This window comes from Bos indicus, chromosome 25, assembly GCF_029378745.1.
Source record: "Bos indicus isolate NIAB-ARS_2022 breed Sahiwal x Tharparkar chromosome 25, NIAB-ARS_B.indTharparkar_mat_pri_1.0, whole genome shotgun sequence".
Taxonomy (NCBI): domain Eukaryota; kingdom Metazoa; phylum Chordata; class Mammalia; order Artiodactyla; family Bovidae; genus Bos; species Bos indicus.
Genome location: NC_091784.1, coordinates 27,930,946 through 27,949,273, shown reverse-complemented (window position 1 = coordinate 27,949,273; position 18,328 = coordinate 27,930,946). Strand labels below are relative to the sequence as shown.

The 18,328-nt window shown below is 54.0% G+C and overlaps 2 protein-coding genes across 4 annotated transcripts; one reads left to right on the top strand and one right to left on the bottom strand.

Moving 5' to 3' along the window:
* Positions 1 to 1,493: 1,493 nt before the first annotated feature.
* RNF40 (ring finger protein 40) lies at positions 1,494 to 13,828 on the bottom strand. 2 transcript variants are annotated; one of them, XM_019987347.2, is made up of 20 exons: positions 13,708 to 13,827; positions 13,396 to 13,599; positions 12,814 to 12,981; positions 12,538 to 12,679; positions 11,687 to 11,893; positions 11,021 to 11,142; positions 10,753 to 10,899; positions 10,581 to 10,655; positions 9,365 to 9,484; positions 9,089 to 9,268; positions 8,780 to 8,915; positions 7,851 to 7,972; positions 7,337 to 7,764; positions 7,133 to 7,250; positions 6,850 to 6,999; positions 6,460 to 6,672; positions 6,254 to 6,379; positions 5,016 to 5,156; positions 4,821 to 4,922; positions 1,494 to 2,721 (listed from the first exon to the last, which is right to left on the bottom strand). In XM_019987347.2, exons 2-20 carry the CDS (start codon positions 13,525 to 13,527, stop codon positions 2,545 to 2,547), a joined length of 3,006 nt encoding a protein of 1,001 aa, XP_019842906.2. In that variant the 5' UTR covers positions 13,528 to 13,599; positions 13,708 to 13,827; the 3' UTR covers positions 1,494 to 2,544. The 2 variants fall into 2 exon arrangements, with proteins under 2 accessions (XP_019842906.2, XP_070636024.1); XM_070779923.1 differs by lacking the exon at positions 1,494 to 2,721 and adding an exon at positions 2,725 to 2,778 and having other exon boundaries at positions 13,708 to 13,828.
* A 143-nt stretch (positions 13,829 to 13,971) lies between these two features.
* On the top strand, positions 13,972 to 18,314 carry CFAP119 (cilia and flagella associated protein 119). Of its 2 annotated transcripts, XM_019987349.2 has the most exons (9): positions 13,972 to 14,489; positions 15,105 to 15,136; positions 15,710 to 15,775; positions 15,949 to 16,118; positions 16,661 to 16,731; positions 16,926 to 17,042; positions 17,123 to 17,192; positions 17,270 to 17,359; positions 18,076 to 18,314. In XM_019987349.2, the coding sequence occupies exons 1-9, from the start codon at positions 14,286 to 14,288 to the stop codon at positions 18,252 to 18,254; spliced, it is 999 nt and encodes a 332-aa protein (XP_019842908.1). In that variant the 5' UTR covers positions 13,972 to 14,285; the 3' UTR covers positions 18,255 to 18,314. The 2 variants fall into 2 exon arrangements, with proteins under 2 accessions (XP_019842908.1, XP_019842909.1); XM_019987350.2 differs by lacking the exon at positions 16,926 to 17,042.
* The last annotated feature ends 14 nt before the right edge of the window (positions 18,315 to 18,328 follow it).

Here is an 18,328-nt window from a genome sequence, read left to right as displayed (position 1 = left end):
ATCAGGACTGGGCCAGGAGGAGCTTTGACCTCCCTGTCCCAAGAGCCCAGGGTATCGCAGACACTGAGTTTACTGGTGCTTGGAAGGGATTAAGCACACTGAGGGGGAAGGGCCTGCCCAACTCTTATGGCAGATCTCCCCGGTATTGGGCAGGCTCATTCTAAAACCAACATTTGTGAAGAACTTACTCTTCCTCCTGCAGCATCAGTGCCTGCTCTTCCCACAATTCTGGGATTTTTATCCCACTCCCTTGGGGGCAAGCTTGAGAAAGTGGTTTGGTGTCTATTAAGCATGAGGACTGGGAGTTTTTAAGACTCCCCCCTCCCCCCGGATATGGAGACTGCTTAAGAGAGATATTTGGGGAAGTGACGTCGTCACTTGGATTTGGTAAGGAGCCCACGTGGAGGTGACTCCTGGGAAAGAGGATAGAGCTCACAAAGGATTGGCTGACCCCGACCTACAGCGCTCCTTTCTGAGCCAGACGGCATCTCTATGATGCAATATGCTGCGTTTTTTCCCCACCCTGGCCACCACTGCCGGGGGCCGCGGACACTTCCTCGGCGGCCCGATGCCATCCCCCGCCGTGGCTCGTGCCTCGGCGAGCGCGCCCACAGCCGGCAGCCCTGCACCGGAAGTCAATGTAGCCCGCGTCTCCGTCTCGGGTCCGACTTGGACCAGCCGCTGCGGCCCCACCGAAACCTCGGGCGCCAGGTGGAGCCCGAAGGCTGACAAGGCCGCTGGCCCCAGCGAAGGTGCGACTCCTGATAAGGCTGTGGGGTCGCGCAAGGGGGTGACTGCTGACACACCGGCGGCCGCTCCCGTGGCCATGGCTCCAGTTCCAACTCCAGCGTCAGCACCCAGCCTGGTCATCACCGTCCCGAGCGCGAGGCCCAGCACAGCCTCGGTGAAGGGTCCGAGTGCGGACCCGACAGCACACTGAAGCCACAAGCACCGCTAGACACGGTTCCCGAGAACATGGCCAGAGGACGGTGCAAGTCCCAATGAAGGAAGTCACCCGCTGAGGTGTCCTGTCTGTCCATCCGAAGGGGAGGGGTGGGCGAAGCCGCTGGGGAGACATGGCCCAGACTGGGTGTACAGGCCTGGTCTCCGAGGACCTGCCACCAGGTGAAAACATGGGACTACATTTCCCAGGATGCAGCTCGGAGCTCCCGGCTTCCCTGCGGCCAATGATCGCAGGCGCGGGGAGGCGGGTGGCAAGCCGATCCAGGGAGTCGGCTCTTCCTGGTGGGAACAGGAGAGCAAGCTGGCGGCTGAGTGCTGACCACGACGCTTCTCCTTGCAGACATGCCCCTCCCACGGGCCCAGTCTGGGACCATGGACAACAGTATAATAAGCAGGTGGCGAGAGTGGGGTCTGATCTGTGCAGGCCCTCTAGGTTCACTCGCCAGCCTGGGAGGCTCTGGGAGTTAAGTTTTAACAGCCAAAATCCGGGACCGCGTTTAGGGCAGGAAGCCTGGCTCTGGACTATAGGCTGAGGGTTGGACGTTTATTCAAAACAGCCTATACAAGACATATCTAGAGCAGGGGCTGTGGGTCGGAGTGGACCCTTGCACCTGTCAGCAGCTCCACCTCCCAGACCCCCTTGGACTGCCCTTATAGCCCATAGAGTTTGCTTGGGCAGACAGCACAGGAAGCATCATATAGGTACAGGCTCAGTCACGGGGCATTAGATGAAGCTCTTCTACCTGGAATGATTGGAAGTTGGCACAGTGGGCTAGTCTGTCCCTTTCCCTATGGGAAGTTCTGCCTCCACTAAAGGCCACCTGGATGAAAGCAGGGTCAGGGTGAGGGACCCAGCACAGACCTGGGAAGTCGGGCCTGGGAAGGGAGGAGAGATTGGGAGGGGTCTGATTAGGATAGAAACTGATGATCTTGGTTCACTCCCCAGATGAGTGCAAGGTGACTGCAGCGAACTTGGAGCCTCCCAGAAGAGGACAGTGCTCCCACCAAGGGGATGCTCTTAGCATAGGACCAAAGAGCCCAAGCAACTCCACAGAAGGGAAGGTCTGCTCAGGTCTGGGGAGCAGAGAGTGAAGGAAAGTATCCCTGGGCCCCAGGGCCCAGTCTCAGAGCAAGGAGCTGGGGATCTGACCAACCCTGGTCCTAACTTGTGAGTGTGTTAAGTAGGTAGTGAGCCTCCACTTGTGTGGGAGGTCACAGCCTGGGGAATTTCCACTTTTTGGCTGGGATGGGGCTGTGGAAAAAGCTGGAGAAGGGTTAGGGCCAGCTGCCAGCAAGTTTCGTTGAGTGCTCTGGGCCCCTCAGGGCTCTCACAGCAGACCTTTCCTGCAGGGCAAGTGCCCCCTAGGCTGGAGTTCTGACCTAGGGGGAAAAGGTGGAACTGAGCTTGGCTAATCCCACACCCACTAGCATGCACTAGGGCCCCTGAACCAACCATGTGGGGAGGGGCTGGGCCCACAGGGTCCAGAATGGAAGGTGGGGGACGCTGGATGTGGGGTGGGGTGAGACTGGAGGCACAGCCCCCAGGGTCCATGGTGTTCCAAAGTCCCCTGAGTTACGTGTTCAGCTGATGTAGACGCGGTGGAAGTCATGGGCACCAAAGGCGGCGTTGCACTTGGGGCACTTCCTCTGGCGGGCCTCATAGCGGCCCCGAACACACTCGAAGCAGAAAACGTGGAAGCACTTGGTAAGGACTGCATCTTTCTTGCGGGTGTTACAGCAGGGGCAGGTCAACCGCGCCTGGGCCAGGCAAAGGCGTCAACTCAGGAACAGTCCTGACAGTGCCCAGATCCCAAGCTGACAGCAAGAGATGGTTCATACTCAGACCACCCCACAGCAGGCTGCACCAAACTCTCACGATAGCCCTGGGAGGTAGGGATAAGCACTTTCCACATGAGGAAACAGGCCGGGGAGCCCAGCCTGATACTATCTAGTTACTATCAAAACTAGATAGGAACAGTCTAGACTCTAACTTGGGTGGTGATGCCCAGTGGTCACAAGTCCCTGCTAAAGGTCAATGACCCACAGGCTCCAGCCTGAGCTCCTCTGCCCTGGGGCTTCATCCCTTGCCCCACTAGCCTTCTTTGGCAAAACCCCAATCCTGGCTTAAGCTGACTGTTTACCTTCTACTTGCTAAGTCACAGCTGGGCATGGCAGTGCCACTAGAAATCTGCTGCTCTCAACCCTCAACTGGGCCCATCCCTGGTGCTCCCCTGAGATCCTGCTGTGGGCCACTTGATTCATTTCTCTCTATGGAGGTTTTATAAATCTCTCTTACCTTGAAATTTCCCACCTGCCGAAAGGTCTCACCTCCTACTCCAGATAGGAAATTCCCTCCACACAGCATTCCCAATAATCTTTCTCTATCCTGCCTGAAATCCCAGCCCAGTGCACTACCTCAGCCACTCCACACAAGTATCACCTCTTCTCTAGCTCTCAGAATCCTACTCACCAGCATTTGACAGGCTCCAGTCTGTAACTTCTCCCAAAGTCCTTCCCTTCTCCCCTTTCAGCTGTCTCCACCCCTACAAGGCCAAACTGCTCCAAAAGGTTGTCTTTTTACTGACTCACCCTCAGTCTTTTCCACTCCCGGTGAGTCTAGGTGATCTGACCTTCACCTCTACCCAATAACCATTTCCACCAAGACTGTCAAACGCAAAAGGTATCTTTCATCACTTGCTTCATGTGCCTTCTTGGTGCTCTGACTCACTCACCCCTGCCTGCTTGAAACTTCTCCAGTCATCTCACTCTACGAGGCTCTCCTTCCTTCTTTTTTAAAAAATTATTTATTTGTTTAGCTGTGCTGGGTCTTAGTTGTGGCATGTGGGATCTAGTTCCCTGACCAGGGATTGAACCAGGACCCCGAAATTGGGAGTGTGGAGTCCTAGCCACTGGACTACCAGAGAAATCCCTCCTCTGTCCATTATTTAAGCTTTGAGGTTGCTCAGGGAAAATGACCCGTTTCGTCTCAGGCCACAGGCCCTCCCTGAGTGACCAGTTCCACGTGGCTTCTGCCTTCACCTCTGCTGACAATCCCCCAAAGCCTCTGTCTTCCACACCAGCCCTTCTGCTTTGTCCTCCCAGACAGCCTCCCAAGAAGTCCCACAAGTAAGTACCTCATCCTCAATATCCTTGAGATGTCACTCTCCAGTCTAAAACCCTTGGATGTCTCCACAATGACTACTGAATAAGCCAAGAATCTCAACCTGGCTCACTAACCTTCAGGATGTGACACTGCCCAACACCCCCTCCCCACCCCCCAGGCTTGTGACTTATTAAAAGCCCAGGTTCTGTCCTTTTAACTACCACTGTCCAGCTGTGCTTCCAGCATGCCTCTCTCAACTAGGGGCCTCCACCTCTGCCTCTCCCTTCGCTGGACCCTTTCATCTCCATTCCTCATGGCCAACGCTGAATCCCTCTGCAGTTCTCCTCTGGAGGCTATTCCTTCAGGAAGTCGGCTGACCGTGCCCCCCTCCCCACCACGCCCAGAGCTATTAAGGGCCTCCCCTGACTGCCCCCAACCCCTCTGGCCTTTGCCATCACACTGCTCATCACTCAGAGGAAAAGAATTACTTGGCTGCCTCCTCCACCAGACTGTCAGTTTCAAGAGACCCAAGGCCAGGTATAGGTCCCAGTCCTCCCACACTCAGCACTCTATCTGGCATGCAGTATATGTGCACCACACTTGAGAGCTCTCTTGATTCTCCACAATGGATTCTGCCCAGGTTTTGCTATCCTACCTTATTTCTGGGTTCCCTGGACTACCCCCTGGAGCTTCACCAACCCCCAGTCTGAGATTTCCCAGGTTCGTGGAGCACAACCTAGCTCGACAGCCCTACCTTGTATTCCTTGATCTCCTCCTGGAGGATTTCATCAGCATCTGCGTAAACTTCCACCTTCCTCTGCTTCTCCAGCTTGCGCCGAAGCCGGGAGATGTCCTCCTGAAGCAGGAGAAGGGGGCAGGCTGAATGCAAGGGTCCTCAATCCAAACCTGCTGGCCCCGCCCCCGCCTCCACTCCCTGCCAACCACACACCTGAGCCCTCTTGAGGTTGAAGCTCTCCTTCTCCCGCGCAGCCCGGCTCTCAGCCAGGCAAGGCTGGATCTCTCGCAGCCGTGTCTGCACATGCTCAAGCTGCACCTTCAGGTCCTCGGCCAGCTGGGCTGCTTCCACGGCCTGAGGTGGGTGGAATGGTGAGGAGGGGCACAGCTGGCCCTTGGGGAGCCAAGCGTGTGGAGCCATGGCCCAAAGACGCTTATGTCAACTGTCCAGTGGTTCCTGCTCTTGGGATAAGTCCAATATCTTCACTGAAATTGATTCTGTCTCCTGACCCCACCAGCCTCACCTTGTCTTCCTCATTCCCAGCACTTCTGGCTCCTGACCTGCATAACCCTCTCTCCTGTCTCTGAGCCTCCACAGCGTACTCTGCTCCCCTCAACTCCCCCAACACAGAGACTTTCTCTCTGCGGCTCCCTGAAGCCTCAGCTCAAATGTCACCTCCTGAGAGAGGTTCTTCTGTTTTTCTTTCATACAGTTCTATTTCCTTCATAAGACATGCTGTGAGTTTCTGGGGGGCTACGTGGTTAGAATTCCGGGCCTTCACTGCCCTGGTCTAACAAGCCATGCAGTGAGGCCAAACAAAGAAAGACATGCTGTGATCTGAAACAGTGTTGCTTAATCTGTGTGATTATCGGCTTGCTCTCTGCCCCTCATAACTGGAAGCTCCCACTTCCAGCAGAGGTGATTTGTTCTTGTGATCTCCCCAGCACTCAGTGCAGTCCTGGTACCCAGCAAAAGCATGACTAACATTGCTTAAACGAATGAACCAAACAGAGAGAAGCCCAGAGGAGAAAAAAGATGAAAGTCAATGTTAAGCCTTTACCATGAACTGGAGGAGTGATGTCACTCCTGATTCTGTTCCCCTCAGAACAACAACTACCATGAGCTAGAGACATTTCTTAGGATTAATACAACTATGTAACAGAGACAGCTAGTGCAGTGCTCAGGACATGGGCTGCGGAGTCAAGGAGACCTGGGCCCAAATTCCACTTCCACTCTCTCTTGAACAAGTCAACTACCTCCCTAAACCTCAGCCTTCTCCCTTACAGAACAGGAGATAATGATGAAAACTGTTGTAGGATTACTTTAAGGCGAAACACGACCCAACAGGGCAAGTCCTCAGCACAGGGTCTGGCACACATTAAGTGTCTGAGACATGAACGGGGCTGCGTAGGGCAGCAGAGCCAGGCTCTGGCCCAGGTCATCTGCCTTACCTTCCTCTTGTTGAGCTCCAGGGCCTGGCTGCGCAGTGTCAGCTCCTTCTCCACACCCCCAAGGCTGCCCTGCAAAGCTCGCTCTTTTTCCTCCAGCTTCTGCACGGTCAGGAGCTGGGCATCCACCTAAGGACAGGAGTGGGGACTCAGTGCTGGGGAGCCCCTGCCTCTCCAGTCCCACCCTAACAAGCCTGGGGCAGCCCTACCTGGGACTTGAGGCCAAGAACCTGCTCGCCCAGCTCATCCTTCTCCTCCCGCAGCAGCTTATGAATCTGGTTGGCTTTGATCCGCTCTGACATCAGCTTGAAGTTGGCGTCATCCTTTTCTCGCAGCTGCTGGAGCAGCCGCCCATTTTGTTCCTGCATGTCCTCAAAGGCCTGGCCGGTCACATCCATCTCTGACAACAGGGCCTCCTCCTCCTGCAGCAAGTGGGCAGGGGCAAGACGGAACGTGGGAGACGGACAAGATCAACTGTGGGGAAACCGCAGGAAAACACGGCTGTACAAAGACCCACAGAGTGGACCCCGGCCGTGTGCTAGACCAGGAGGTTTAAGGAATGCCAACATTCAAAGCTGGGGGTGGGGTGGGTGTCACACCTGCTTGGTGGCACCCAACTTGCGCTGCAGGTGTTCAATCTGCTCCTCCGCCTGACGGATGCGCCGCAGGGCATCCTCGTCCGCGATCTTCTTGCTTTCCCTCCGATCCCTCTCCTCCAGTTCCCGGATGCGGCCTCGGAGTTCATCGACCTATAACCACCAGGAGGGAGCTCTCTCATCACTGCTTCCTGCTGACCCAGGGCTCAACTCTGGTCACTGCCCCCTCCCCCCCCCCCCCCCCCCCCCGGGGCAGCCTTTCTGCACAGACCCTACCTGCCCTCACCTCAGCCTTGGCCTTGCGTTCCGCTGCCATGAGCTGCACCTTATCCCGCTGTTCCTTGGGTGCAGACTTATACATGTCCAAGAGCAATTTCATCTCCTTCTGGCTTTCCTGGGCCTTCCTGGGGAAGGCACAGGAGGAAGGCTGGGTGAGTAGGGCTGGAGGTCATTGGGCACGGGTGGGAGGGAGAAAAGAACAGGGCCTCACTTGAGCTCTACTCGGAGACCTTTGAGGAGTTCTGATTCCTTTCTCTTGACCTCTTCCACTTTGGCCTTCTCCCGATCAGCCCTTGAGAGAGCCGAGGCTACAGATGGGGGTCCCAGAACAGGCCCTTCTCGCTCCCGAAGCTCCCGCTTGGGTCTGGCCTCAGGTTCTCGGCCCCGGGAAGAGGGTCCCTGGGCCCCGGGGGTCAGGGCCTGGGTCTCTTCCTCGGAGGCCACCACGTCTTCCTTCTTCGCTGACGAGGTAGTAAGGGCAGCGCCAGGCATGGAAGCCATCTCCTTTCTGGTATCGGGGGCACCAACAGGGCCTGGCCCACCCTCTTCTTTCCCTGGGACTGGGGCACTGAGGCTGGAGTCCTCTGGGTGGCCCAGGCTGGGGATGGAGTGAGTAGAGCCACTGGCCTGGGCCCGGAGCTGCAAAGCAGAGAGAGAACAGGGCCGAGGTGAAACATGCTCACTGGGGCCTAGCCATGGGCTTCCCTGGGCAGCCCGCTCCTCACCTTGGCAATTTCGGCCTGCACTTCGCGCAGTTTCCGCTTGTATCGCTGGGCGTCCCCCTTTAGCTGGTGGTTGTGGTTCTGTAGGCTGCTGATAAGGTGGCGCATCTCGCGGTTGATGGGCCCTGGAGGAGTACAGGAAACCAAGGTCAGACTGGTCCCTGGGTTAGGGGCCCAACCCCTCAGTGAGGGGAGAGGCAGGGCCAGAGCTGTCACTCTCACTATGAAGGAGAGAACAACTGAAGCCTTATACAGAGGGAGTGAGCTCAGTAGATAACAGAAGAAAATTCACCCAAACATAATCTGATGCTGTATGTTATTTTTGCTAATGAAGATTTCAAAAATACTTCCAGATTTCCTTCAAAGGAACACATAACTGTAAATTCACAAGTTAGTCCACTTCCTTTAGCTTCTTAAACAAATGTCTTCTTAGTTTCATGTCCCTGGCATTTCTCCTAATACCTCCTTACCTTCCCTCCTTGCTTTACTTTTCTTGGTATACTTGTTACTACTACTACACACGTTCAATTTTCCCTTTGTCGTCTGTCCTCTCTCTCTGTAACACAGCTCCACAACAGCAGTGATTCTTTGTATTTTGTTCACTGGTATAATCCCAAAGCTTAGAACTGAGCCTGACTCAAAAGAGATGTTCAATAAACCTTTGTAAAATGAACTAGTGGAGAGGCACCCTAAAGGCCAGAGAATCATGGATGGGGCTGACAGCTCCTGTTCTGGCAGAGTTGGCACCATCAGCCACCTCAGGCAGCTGTAAGCCTCACTGCATCTTTAAGCCTTGTGGTGGGGTCCCCATTTTCCACAGGGAAATGAGGCTCTGTGAAAGGAAAGGATCTAACCTCTGGACAAGCATCTGGCCACACCAGGGCCCAGCAATCCCACAAAAGGCCCCACCTCAACCCTGTCCTCGCACATACCCGCCTGCTCATTGGCCGCCAGGTTCTGTTCAAACTCAATGCGCAGCATCTCGTACTCCTTGCGAACCTGGGCCAGCGTGTCCTCCAGCTGTATAACCTCGGTGCGTAGCTTCTTCTGCAGCCCCAGCTCATCACTCTGTGAGGTGAGGCATTAAGGACCCACACAAGCCCACCCTCAACCTCAGACCTCAGTGGCTTAGGAATTTATTCCCAAGGGATCTCTGGCAGGCACCCCGGACTCTGACACCCTTGACCCAGGAACAACCTGACCCAGAGGGCCTGACCCTTACCCCTGTTCTACCGGCATACCTCCATGTGCTCAATGTGCCTCAGGTGGGAATTCTTGGTGGCCAGCAGCAGCCCGCGGGCCTCGTCCAACTGGGTCTTCACTTGCAGAGACTCATTGTAGAGCAGTGAGAACTGCGCCTGCAGCATCCGGTACTCCCCCGTCTCCCGGACCACCTCCTCGGGAAGGCTCCGCAATGCTACCTAGGGGCAGGATGTCTGAGCTCACTCAGCAAGAGGAAGGAGAGCTCAGTGCCCACCCTGCAGGCTAATGCCTTCCCAGCCCCAAACACAACTCACCTTGAGGCGCTCATTGGTCCGCACGGCCCCCTGAAGTTCGGCCTGCAGCTTCTCCAGCTCTGCCATGCGGCTATTGGCCAATTCCTGATTTTCCTCCAACTCCGCATTCAGCATTTCAAACTGTGGAGTGGGGAGGCCAGTGGGAGGCAGGGCCAGGGCATGAGGCATGCGTCCCTCACAGCCCCACCATATGCTCTGCCCAAGCTCCCCTATGTGGAGCAGCGATGGACTCTGAAGGCCCAGGGACAAACCAGACCCAGGCACTTTCCTAAATGTTCCTAGTCAAGTAGAAGAAAATGCAATACTGCACGGTCAGTGCTGGGAACCAAGGCTTGTACCTGACGGGGTCAAGGAAGCCTTCCTGGAAGACCTGAAGAGGAAGCTGAGGAAAGGAGGACAGGGAACAATGACTTTGCAGCACCAAAAAAAGAAAAAAAAAATGTGCAGTGACAAAGAAGTGAGAGAGCAAAAGCAGGACAGGGAATGGGACAGCGGCAGCAGGCCCCTTCTCAGCTACACAACGAGAATGCCAAATGCCTCCAACACAACCAACACCTCTTTCCTCAGTGGTACTTTTAATCCCTTGGACAGTAAGGAGATCTAGCCAGTCCATCCTAAAGGAAATCAGTGCTGAATATTCTTTGGAAGGACTGATGCTGAAGCTCCAATACTTTGGCCATCTGATGTGAAGAACTGACTCATTTGAAAAGACCCTGATGCTGGGAAAAATTGAAGGCGAGAGGAGAAGGGGACAACAGAGGATGAGATAGTTGGATGGCATCACACTCAACAGACATGAGTTTGAGTAAACTCTGGGGGTTACTGATGGACAGGGGGGCCTGGTGTGCTGCGGTCTATGGGGTTGCAAAGAGTTGGACACGACTGAGTGACTGGACTGAACTGACTGACGGACTTTTAATCAACTGATATAAGATTCACCTACTTCTTATTAACTCCCCCAACTAGAACTTAAGCTCCATGACAGGTTTCTGTTTTGTTCTCCAAAATAACTGCTTTCTACACAGTAGCTAACATTCAGTATTCAGCAACTATTCACTGAATACAGATATTAAACAATAAAACAAAGAACACTGTGAGAGACAGGCAAAGACCTCCAAGACCACAGCTGATGTTTGTCCCTAATTCTAAGGGGGAAGTTCAAGGGTAGAGTAGAGAAGAAGTTGCGGGAGGGACCAGGAAGAATGCTGCTGCTCACCTTCTGCATGCTGAGTGTGATCTGGCCCCCCTGGAAGCCTGAAGAGCTCCCAGACACATAGTAGCCAGAGTTGAGCTGTGGAGAGAAGAGATGGACAGATGGGTGTCGAGAAGAGAAGTTAGGGCCCCATGTACTCTGTTCAGGCTCCATCTGACCCAGCCCCGAGCCTCACCTGCTCTAAGGCTTCTGCCAGATGCTTATTAAGCTTTTGCTCCCGCTTCCGCAACTTCTCAATGTCCCACTGCAGGTCCTCTACTGTCGTCTCCATCTCCAGCACTTTGGTCTCTGCAGATGTCACTTTATCCTGGAGCTCAGAGTACTGGGGACAATGAAGGGGACAGAGGCTTAGATGACAGACTTGGCTCCCCAAGATCCTTGGGTGTCCAACTAATCCAAACCCTGTCCTGGTTCCAATCCCACCCCCAAATCCCAACTCCCACCTCCAATGAGATGCGGTGGTGCTTCTCCTGTAGTTGGGTGGCCAAGTCCTGTAGCCGCCGATTCTCACGGCCCAGTTCCCGGGTGCGTGCCCGAGCCGCCTCACCAGGGGGCTCACTGTCCCCTGGGAAGGCAGGGCTCAGGTAAGAGCCAAGTCCAGGGCAGTGGGTCAAAGTACTAACTCATTCTGGACTCTGCTATGTGCCCACTGTGATCCACCAGCTGTCTTGCCACTTTCTCATGACAAAGCCAGGAGTCTTTATCCCTACTGTACAAAGGAGGAGACCAGCTCAGAGAGGAGAGCCATCTGCCCAGAACGCCCGGGCAGGGCTGACAGAACTAAGGCTGGGCCCTTGATGCTATGCCTTGGATGGATCAGTAACTGCCACTAAGATTTGTGAAAAGTGCTCCCAAGAGGTCTCCAGCCCCAAGGGAGGAGGACCCCTCCCCCAGTATCAACAACTCCTTCTACCCATCTCTCTAGACGTCAACTCCAGAAATCAAAGCCAGATCCCCCACTGACAGTTTAACCCTTCTCCTGAGAACGTGGCTGATTTATCCCTTGGGGAACTGTGGTTGCCTCTGGGCTAGGAGCACTGAGGAGGGGATACCATGAAGAGAGAAATGAAAGTTGGGGCACCTCGGGGGTGGGGGCATAAAGAACTAACCTCGGCTATATACTCGCTGACAGAGTTCTTCCACCCGGCGCTGCAGGCGGTCAGAGGCCTCCACAACACGGGACACAGCTGCCTTGGAGAACTCCATGCGGCCCTGCAGCTGCAGCTCCACCTCCTCACTACTGCTTGCACCAAGGGCCACCACAAAAGCCAAGGCTGGCTCACTGAGAGGGGGCCGCAGCTGCATTGGCAGGGGCTCTGGGAGGGACGGACAGATCCTCGTGAGGACAACAGCAACAGTCACCACTACTCTGTACCAAGTGCCAGACTGAGCCCTTCAGCACTCTATAGCTTACTAAATCAACACAACCAACATCTGAAGGACTGTGTTATCCTCATCTTAAAAGTGAAATAACAAAGGTTCAGGGAGGCAATGTCCCTAAGGCCAGAGAGCTACCAAATCACTTCCTCAGGGACGCCTTCTCTGCCTTCCCCGATCTAAACTAAAGTGCACACACACTAACTCCCTTTCAGGCCTCCCTGCCCCCCCGCAACGTCTTTCTTGTGGTTTTAATCACTTCCTTTCCTAATGGTTGGGGCAGTAAGTTATCTCTTTTTGGTTATTTGTTTTCTCCAAATCTACAACAATGCCAAGTACACAGTCAACATTTAATACTTTTTTGAACTACAGGTGTCAAGATGTGAATTGCACTCTTAACCATATCACTCAGATTTCAAAGCCTGTGTTCTTACCCACTGCCCTTTGTGGCCTAGAAAGGAAATCAATTGTGTGTGTTTGCAGGCGGGGAATTTGGCAGCCTAATAATATCAAAGTCCCCTCCTCTCCAGGATCTTTCCCATAACTTAATTAAGCTTCCCAGATCCTAGGGCTCTGGCCCTACCCCTCAGCTCCGAAGTCCCTGGCTCTGTGAGAGGGGTCTCATCACGTGTCGGCCCCTCCTGGGTTCCAGGTGCCTCTGTCCCTGAAGACAGCTCCCCCTGGCTCTCATGGTGTCGGAGAAGGGCTTCCACAGTTTCATCCAGCTGAAGGGAGAAAGCACCAAAAATGTTATGAATCCCTCAGGTGCTTCCCAGCTTGATACTCCTTTCCTAATAGAGGGGTCTGAGGATTGGCAGCTGGATCAAGGCCAGGTCTTCGAAAGAAGAGCGACATCCACCTGGGCCCAGTAGCGATTGACAATGAGGAGGGTGGCATCATCTGTGGCCTGCCGCTTCTCCAGCTTCTCAATTCGTTCTCGGAGTTCGTCTTCACATGCCTGTCTCTGTTCCAGCCGCTCTGCAAGTTTCTTGTTCTTGAACTGCAGAACCTTGAGGTCCATCTCCTCCTACCAAGGAAATAAAGGGGCCAAGAAGAGGGTCAAGCAGGGCCCAAGAACCCAATCACAGAGAAAGACAAGAAAAGCAAATGCAACGGATGGAAGTGGGGAGCCTCCCCAAATGAACTGCCATTAGGATTTAACGAAGCTCAGACACCCACAGAGAAAGCGTCTCGGTTGTGAGGCGGATCATGTTCTGCTTCTGCCTCTTCCTACTGAAGTCTTTGACAAGCCACACGCCCTGTGGGAACCCGTTTTCCTATCTGTAAAGGGAAGGCTGACGTCGTGTCCTCGGTTTCCTTCAGCAGAGTGTTCTGTAAAGTGGATCTTGCTAAGCTTGGGGAATTGGGAGTTAAGTTCAGGACGATGTGGAGGAAAAACAGATGGGAGTTCTAGCAAGTTTTGAGGCAGGAACCCACGAACCGTGGAAGAGATGCCTCCCAGGCGAATGGGCTCTATGAGCGTGGTGGTGGTCTTCTCCTCGCGGCTCAACTTCTTCTCTGGGGGCCCCGAACCCCCATCCCCAGCGGCGCGTTTGTTGCCGGGCCCAGACATGGCCGCGGCAGCGAAGAGAGGAGCAGGGTCTCCCGAGGGACGTCAGGCAGGCGGAGGCTGCACTCCTATCACCTGCAGAAGACAGAGCGAAAAGATGTGGAGGCGGCCGGAGCTCCGCAATCACGCAACTCCCCCTCACCTACCAGAGGGTCCCTGCCCCGCTGGCCCTGGGCCCCTCACCGGCAGCAGGATCAGCCCAAGGGCGCCATCTTGGACTCCACCGGACGTCACTGGCCTCCCCAGCACAGAGCGCAGGCGCCAGGGGCAGCCCCGGATGTGGCGAAATTGTCTTCATTTCCTGTTTCTATTGGTCTCGCTTTGTCCCGCCTCTCGGGTCTCTATGGGTTTCTTTCCGAACTCTCTTCTCTCCGTGATTGGCCAGTAAACAGTTCCCATGGTAACCGATAACACAGGTCTTCTTTCCAGTCCTAAAGACACCGCCTGCCCCAGATTAGCAACTTTGAAAGGAGGCCATGAGGGCGGGGCTTGCATCTTATTACGCACGCGCACTCTCTCCTCACTGATTGGAGAGAGCCTTACACTTTCTCCCCTGCTCCAGGAATTCCCTTAGCAACGGTCACCGTTGAGACGAGAGAGACGCCGCCAGCGGATTGGCTGCCCCGGGCATCTCTGCAACGCAAATTGGCTGGAGCGTCGATAGAGGGCCAGGCCTTGGCAGTGGCTGCCTGAGAACCGGCTGTCCCGGAACCGAGGCAAGACAGATCCTGTGGTGACCCCCAGCACAAAAGAGCGACAAGATGATCCGCCGGAAGTCCAGCCAATTCCAGGGACTAAAAATGCAGTCGGAGCTTGTACAGCATTACGAACTGCGGCGAGAACCCGAAAAAGACCTCAGCTCATTGGATGAATCGGCCACGCGTATGGGAACAGGTGTGCGGACCGAATCCGGGACCGTGGCTTCGGTGGATGTCGATAACGATCCTTCAGCCAACTTGTTCCCGGTGAGGACGGGACAGTGATTCGATCATGGATGTTTAAAAAGGGTTCCCCATCAGGGCGCCACCCGACGTTATGTTTACTAAAATTTAAGAAGTTTCCCCGGGCTGCTTTGGTGAGGAGGCAGAGGTGTGTGACCCCGCTTGTTATATGCTCATGAATAGTACTTACGGATCGCTGAAGCCCAGCCCGGCAGCATTGCTCCTATCTAGTCCTCAAGATTGGAGAAGGCAATGGCACCCCACTCCAGTACTCTTGCCTGGAAAATCCCATGGACGGAGCAGCCTGGTAGGCTGCAGTCCATGGGGTCACTAGGAGACGGACACGTCTGAGCGACTTCACTTTGACTTTTCACTTTCATGCATTGGAGGAGGAAATGGCAACCCACTCCAGTGTTCCTGCCTGGAGAATCCCATGGACAGAGGAGCCTGGTGGGCTGCCGTCTATGGGGTCGCACAGAGTCGGACACGACTGAAGCGACTTAGCAGCAGCAGCAGCAGTCCTCAAGATGAGAAGGCAACTTAGCACGTCCTTAGGCCGATAGAGATTCGCAACGTGCCAAGAACTAGGGGCCAGAAACAACACAACCCTGCCTTTCCCAATTCGCTTTCTCTCTGCAGCCGCCGCTGCCCCAGCCCCGGATCTGTATATGGTGAGTATGAAGTCTGGGGGGAAAGTTACCCTTCACACTTGTATTATTCCTTTAGGGCTTCCCAACAATCCTGTCAAATAGCACTGGTATCTCCATTTTACAGATGAGGAAACTGAGGCCCAGAGATGCAATTACCCAAGATGACTATAAGCCAGGTCTCCTGCTGTCCCAGTCCAAAGACAGAGTGTGAGAAGAAGGTAGCCAAAGACTGAGAATGTAAATGTATCATTGCCTCTATGGAGCATTGTACAAATGGGGACACCGAGGCTCACAGAGGGAAATTTGCCCAGTTAAACAGCACGGGAGAGGCAGAAACTGGAACTCAAGTTTCCTAACTCTAGGTTTTATAAATGAAGAGGATTCTTAGAGTTCATTTAAGCCATTTACAGATGGAGAAAGTGAGGCCCAGAGAGGGAAGTGACCTACTTAAAGTGACATAGCAAGTTAGTGGAAGGGCCAGACCTCTAACTCAGCTTGCTTGGTTCCCAGTCCAATGCACTCACCACCACAGTCATATCATCAAACTAATGCATGATGGACACCAACACGTTTTCCTCTCTTTTCCTATGACAGGAAGTACCTGGACATCCATTCCATGCACATGCTGGAGAAGACAGCCAGCACTGAGGAGATGAGGGAGTATGGGGGGGAGGGGAGTAGGGAGGGGAAGAGCTAGCTTTGGGGGACAGCTGAGGGGGAGGTGGGCTGGGAAGGCATGAGGAATGCCTGGCTCCAAAGCCTGTTGTGCACTAGTGTGGAGCAGGGAAGGGAGACTCTAGTTGTCACTGATTCCTTCCTCTCTCCCTCCCAAGGGTGCTGGCCGAGCTGTTGGGACTAGGTTCTCCTGAGAAGAGCCTGCGGGATGCCATCACTCTGGACCTCTTCTCCCATGCACTCATCTTCTGCCGCCAGCAGGGCTTCTCCCTGGAGCAGACCTCAACAGCTTGTGCCCTGCTCCAAGATCTTCACAAGGCCTGTATTGGTAAGAGGAGGGGGCTCCCCGAGGGCCTGAGTCCAGGGCAGAGGAGGAGGAGGCTGGCACAAGTGATCAGGGGAACTAACAGCAGGATTACCACCTGGAATCTTTGTTCTGTCATCACTAACAGAAGTTATCACACACAAGTTACTTCACCTTTGAAATCCTCTATCTCCTTATCTATAATCAGGCTACAACACTAAGTTATTCAACTGTTCCGAGAAATGTTATGTGTAATATGTGTAAATATATACACAGTGCTTAATAAAACAGCTCTTTATTCCTGAAACCCATTTTCTACAGAATGCTTAATGAGAGCTAAATTATGTATTTCTCGCTTTCCTGTCACTTCCACTGGAATATACACTTCTTAAGGGCAGGACCTTGTCTGTCTTGTTTAGTGCCTAGAACAGTGCAGAATGGGTACTCAATATTTGTTGCCTAGATCTGTCTACTTCTAAAGCTCATGATCAGTAAGTAGCTGTTGAGTGAGTAAAATGTGATTATCAGGGAGGGGACTCAATGTCACATCTTGCTTTCCCTCCCAGAAACACCCTTGGGCAATGTGGAGGAATGTTACCGCTACTTCACCAGTGTTCTTTTTTGCCATGGAGTCAGGGTCAGTTTCACTCTCCCCATCCCCCCACCGCCTTAAGGTCCAGCCCAGCCTCCCACCCTCTCTCACACTCATTACCCTTATCTTCCTCTGAAGGCCCCAATGGGCTCTTCCTGCTCCTGGACTGCCAGGCACTTGGAGAAAAGGTGATGGTTTCGGGAGGGGGTCAGTCCTCTAACTCCCAATCATATCCACAGCGCCCCCCTTTCAGTATCAACCTCTTTAAGGAGGAACAGCTGCTGGCCCTGGCGGATTATGTGGTGAATACCTACTTCCGCCACTTCAAGCTCTACAAATATGTCTTCACACCCCAGGTACTGGGCCAGGGGCTACAAGAGGCCGCCCCTCGTCTCTCCTCTTTCCCCAGTGCAGTTGATTTCCTTCCTCTTCCCAGGTGCGGCTGGATCTCTCTTTGACTTACATGGGGCTAAAGCCACCCAGCCTCTGGTCAGAGGATGAGACAGGTAAGGGAGAATGCTGGGGCAAGAGCTGGACTGCACTGGGGCTGGGGCTGATGCCTCCTTCTGCTTCTGGCTTACAGAGAAAGAAAAGGGAGGAGAGGTGGAACAGCAGGCAGTCATCGCACAGGAGGTGGAACCGGAAACAGTGGTCCAGCCAAAGCCAGAGCCAAGTGAGGACCTGGAGGGGTTGGGGCTCCCTGTGACTTTGGGCAGGTGTGAAATCAAGGGTTCAGGACTTCAGATTTTTCATTTTAGTCATGGTGTCCTTTCTCCAAATGATTCCTTATGGAGAATGCATGTTCCAAGATGGAACAAAATAAAAGCACAGCTGCTGGGGGGTGAGGCAGGAGCTCCAGAAAAGGATTATAAAACCAACGACAGTAACAGCCAGCACACATCTGGCAATACTATGTGCTAGGCAGGCCTTGTTTTAAGCATTTTATATACATATATTGCCTGTGCCAAGTGGCCTGTGGAATCTGAATTCCCCAACCAGGAATTGAACCTGTGGCCCAAGTGGAAGCATGGAATCCTAATCACTGGACCACCAAGGAATTCCTGCATTTTACACATATTAACCCATTTACTCCTCTCTCAATCCTAGTTAAGTGTTATCACTGGATTTTACACAGGAGGAAATGTTCAGTCACCTGCCTGAGGTCACACAGCTGCTAAAGGAGCAATTGGGAAATGCAGCGTACATAAAACCTCTGCCCATCTTTCTCTTCTAGAAGGGCTGGCTGACATTTCCTGAATTGAAGAAACACTGCCACCTGGGTCACTCCTGGGGTAGTCCCCCTTGAAGGTCGTGCATGCCTGGCTAGGGGTCGGTCCCTCAGCCCCATGGCCTCTCCCCTGACCCGCCCCTTCTTCCCCGCCCCTGCAGGCCAGGTCTCCATCCTCCGAGCCTACATCAAGAACCAGATGAACAAGGAGCTGCGGCAGCTCCAACAACTGGTGGAGGAGCGGCTCAAAGCCAGTGAGGAAAGGCTCAGCAGCAAGCTGACCACCCTCGAGCGGCCCCTCCAGCTACCTCCAGGCAAAGGCAAGAACAAGACCAAGTGACTCCCTGTGTTTTCCCCAATAAAGGCCTGGGCCAAAGTGGCCCCACCACGCCCCACCCCACCCCCTCCTGAGCA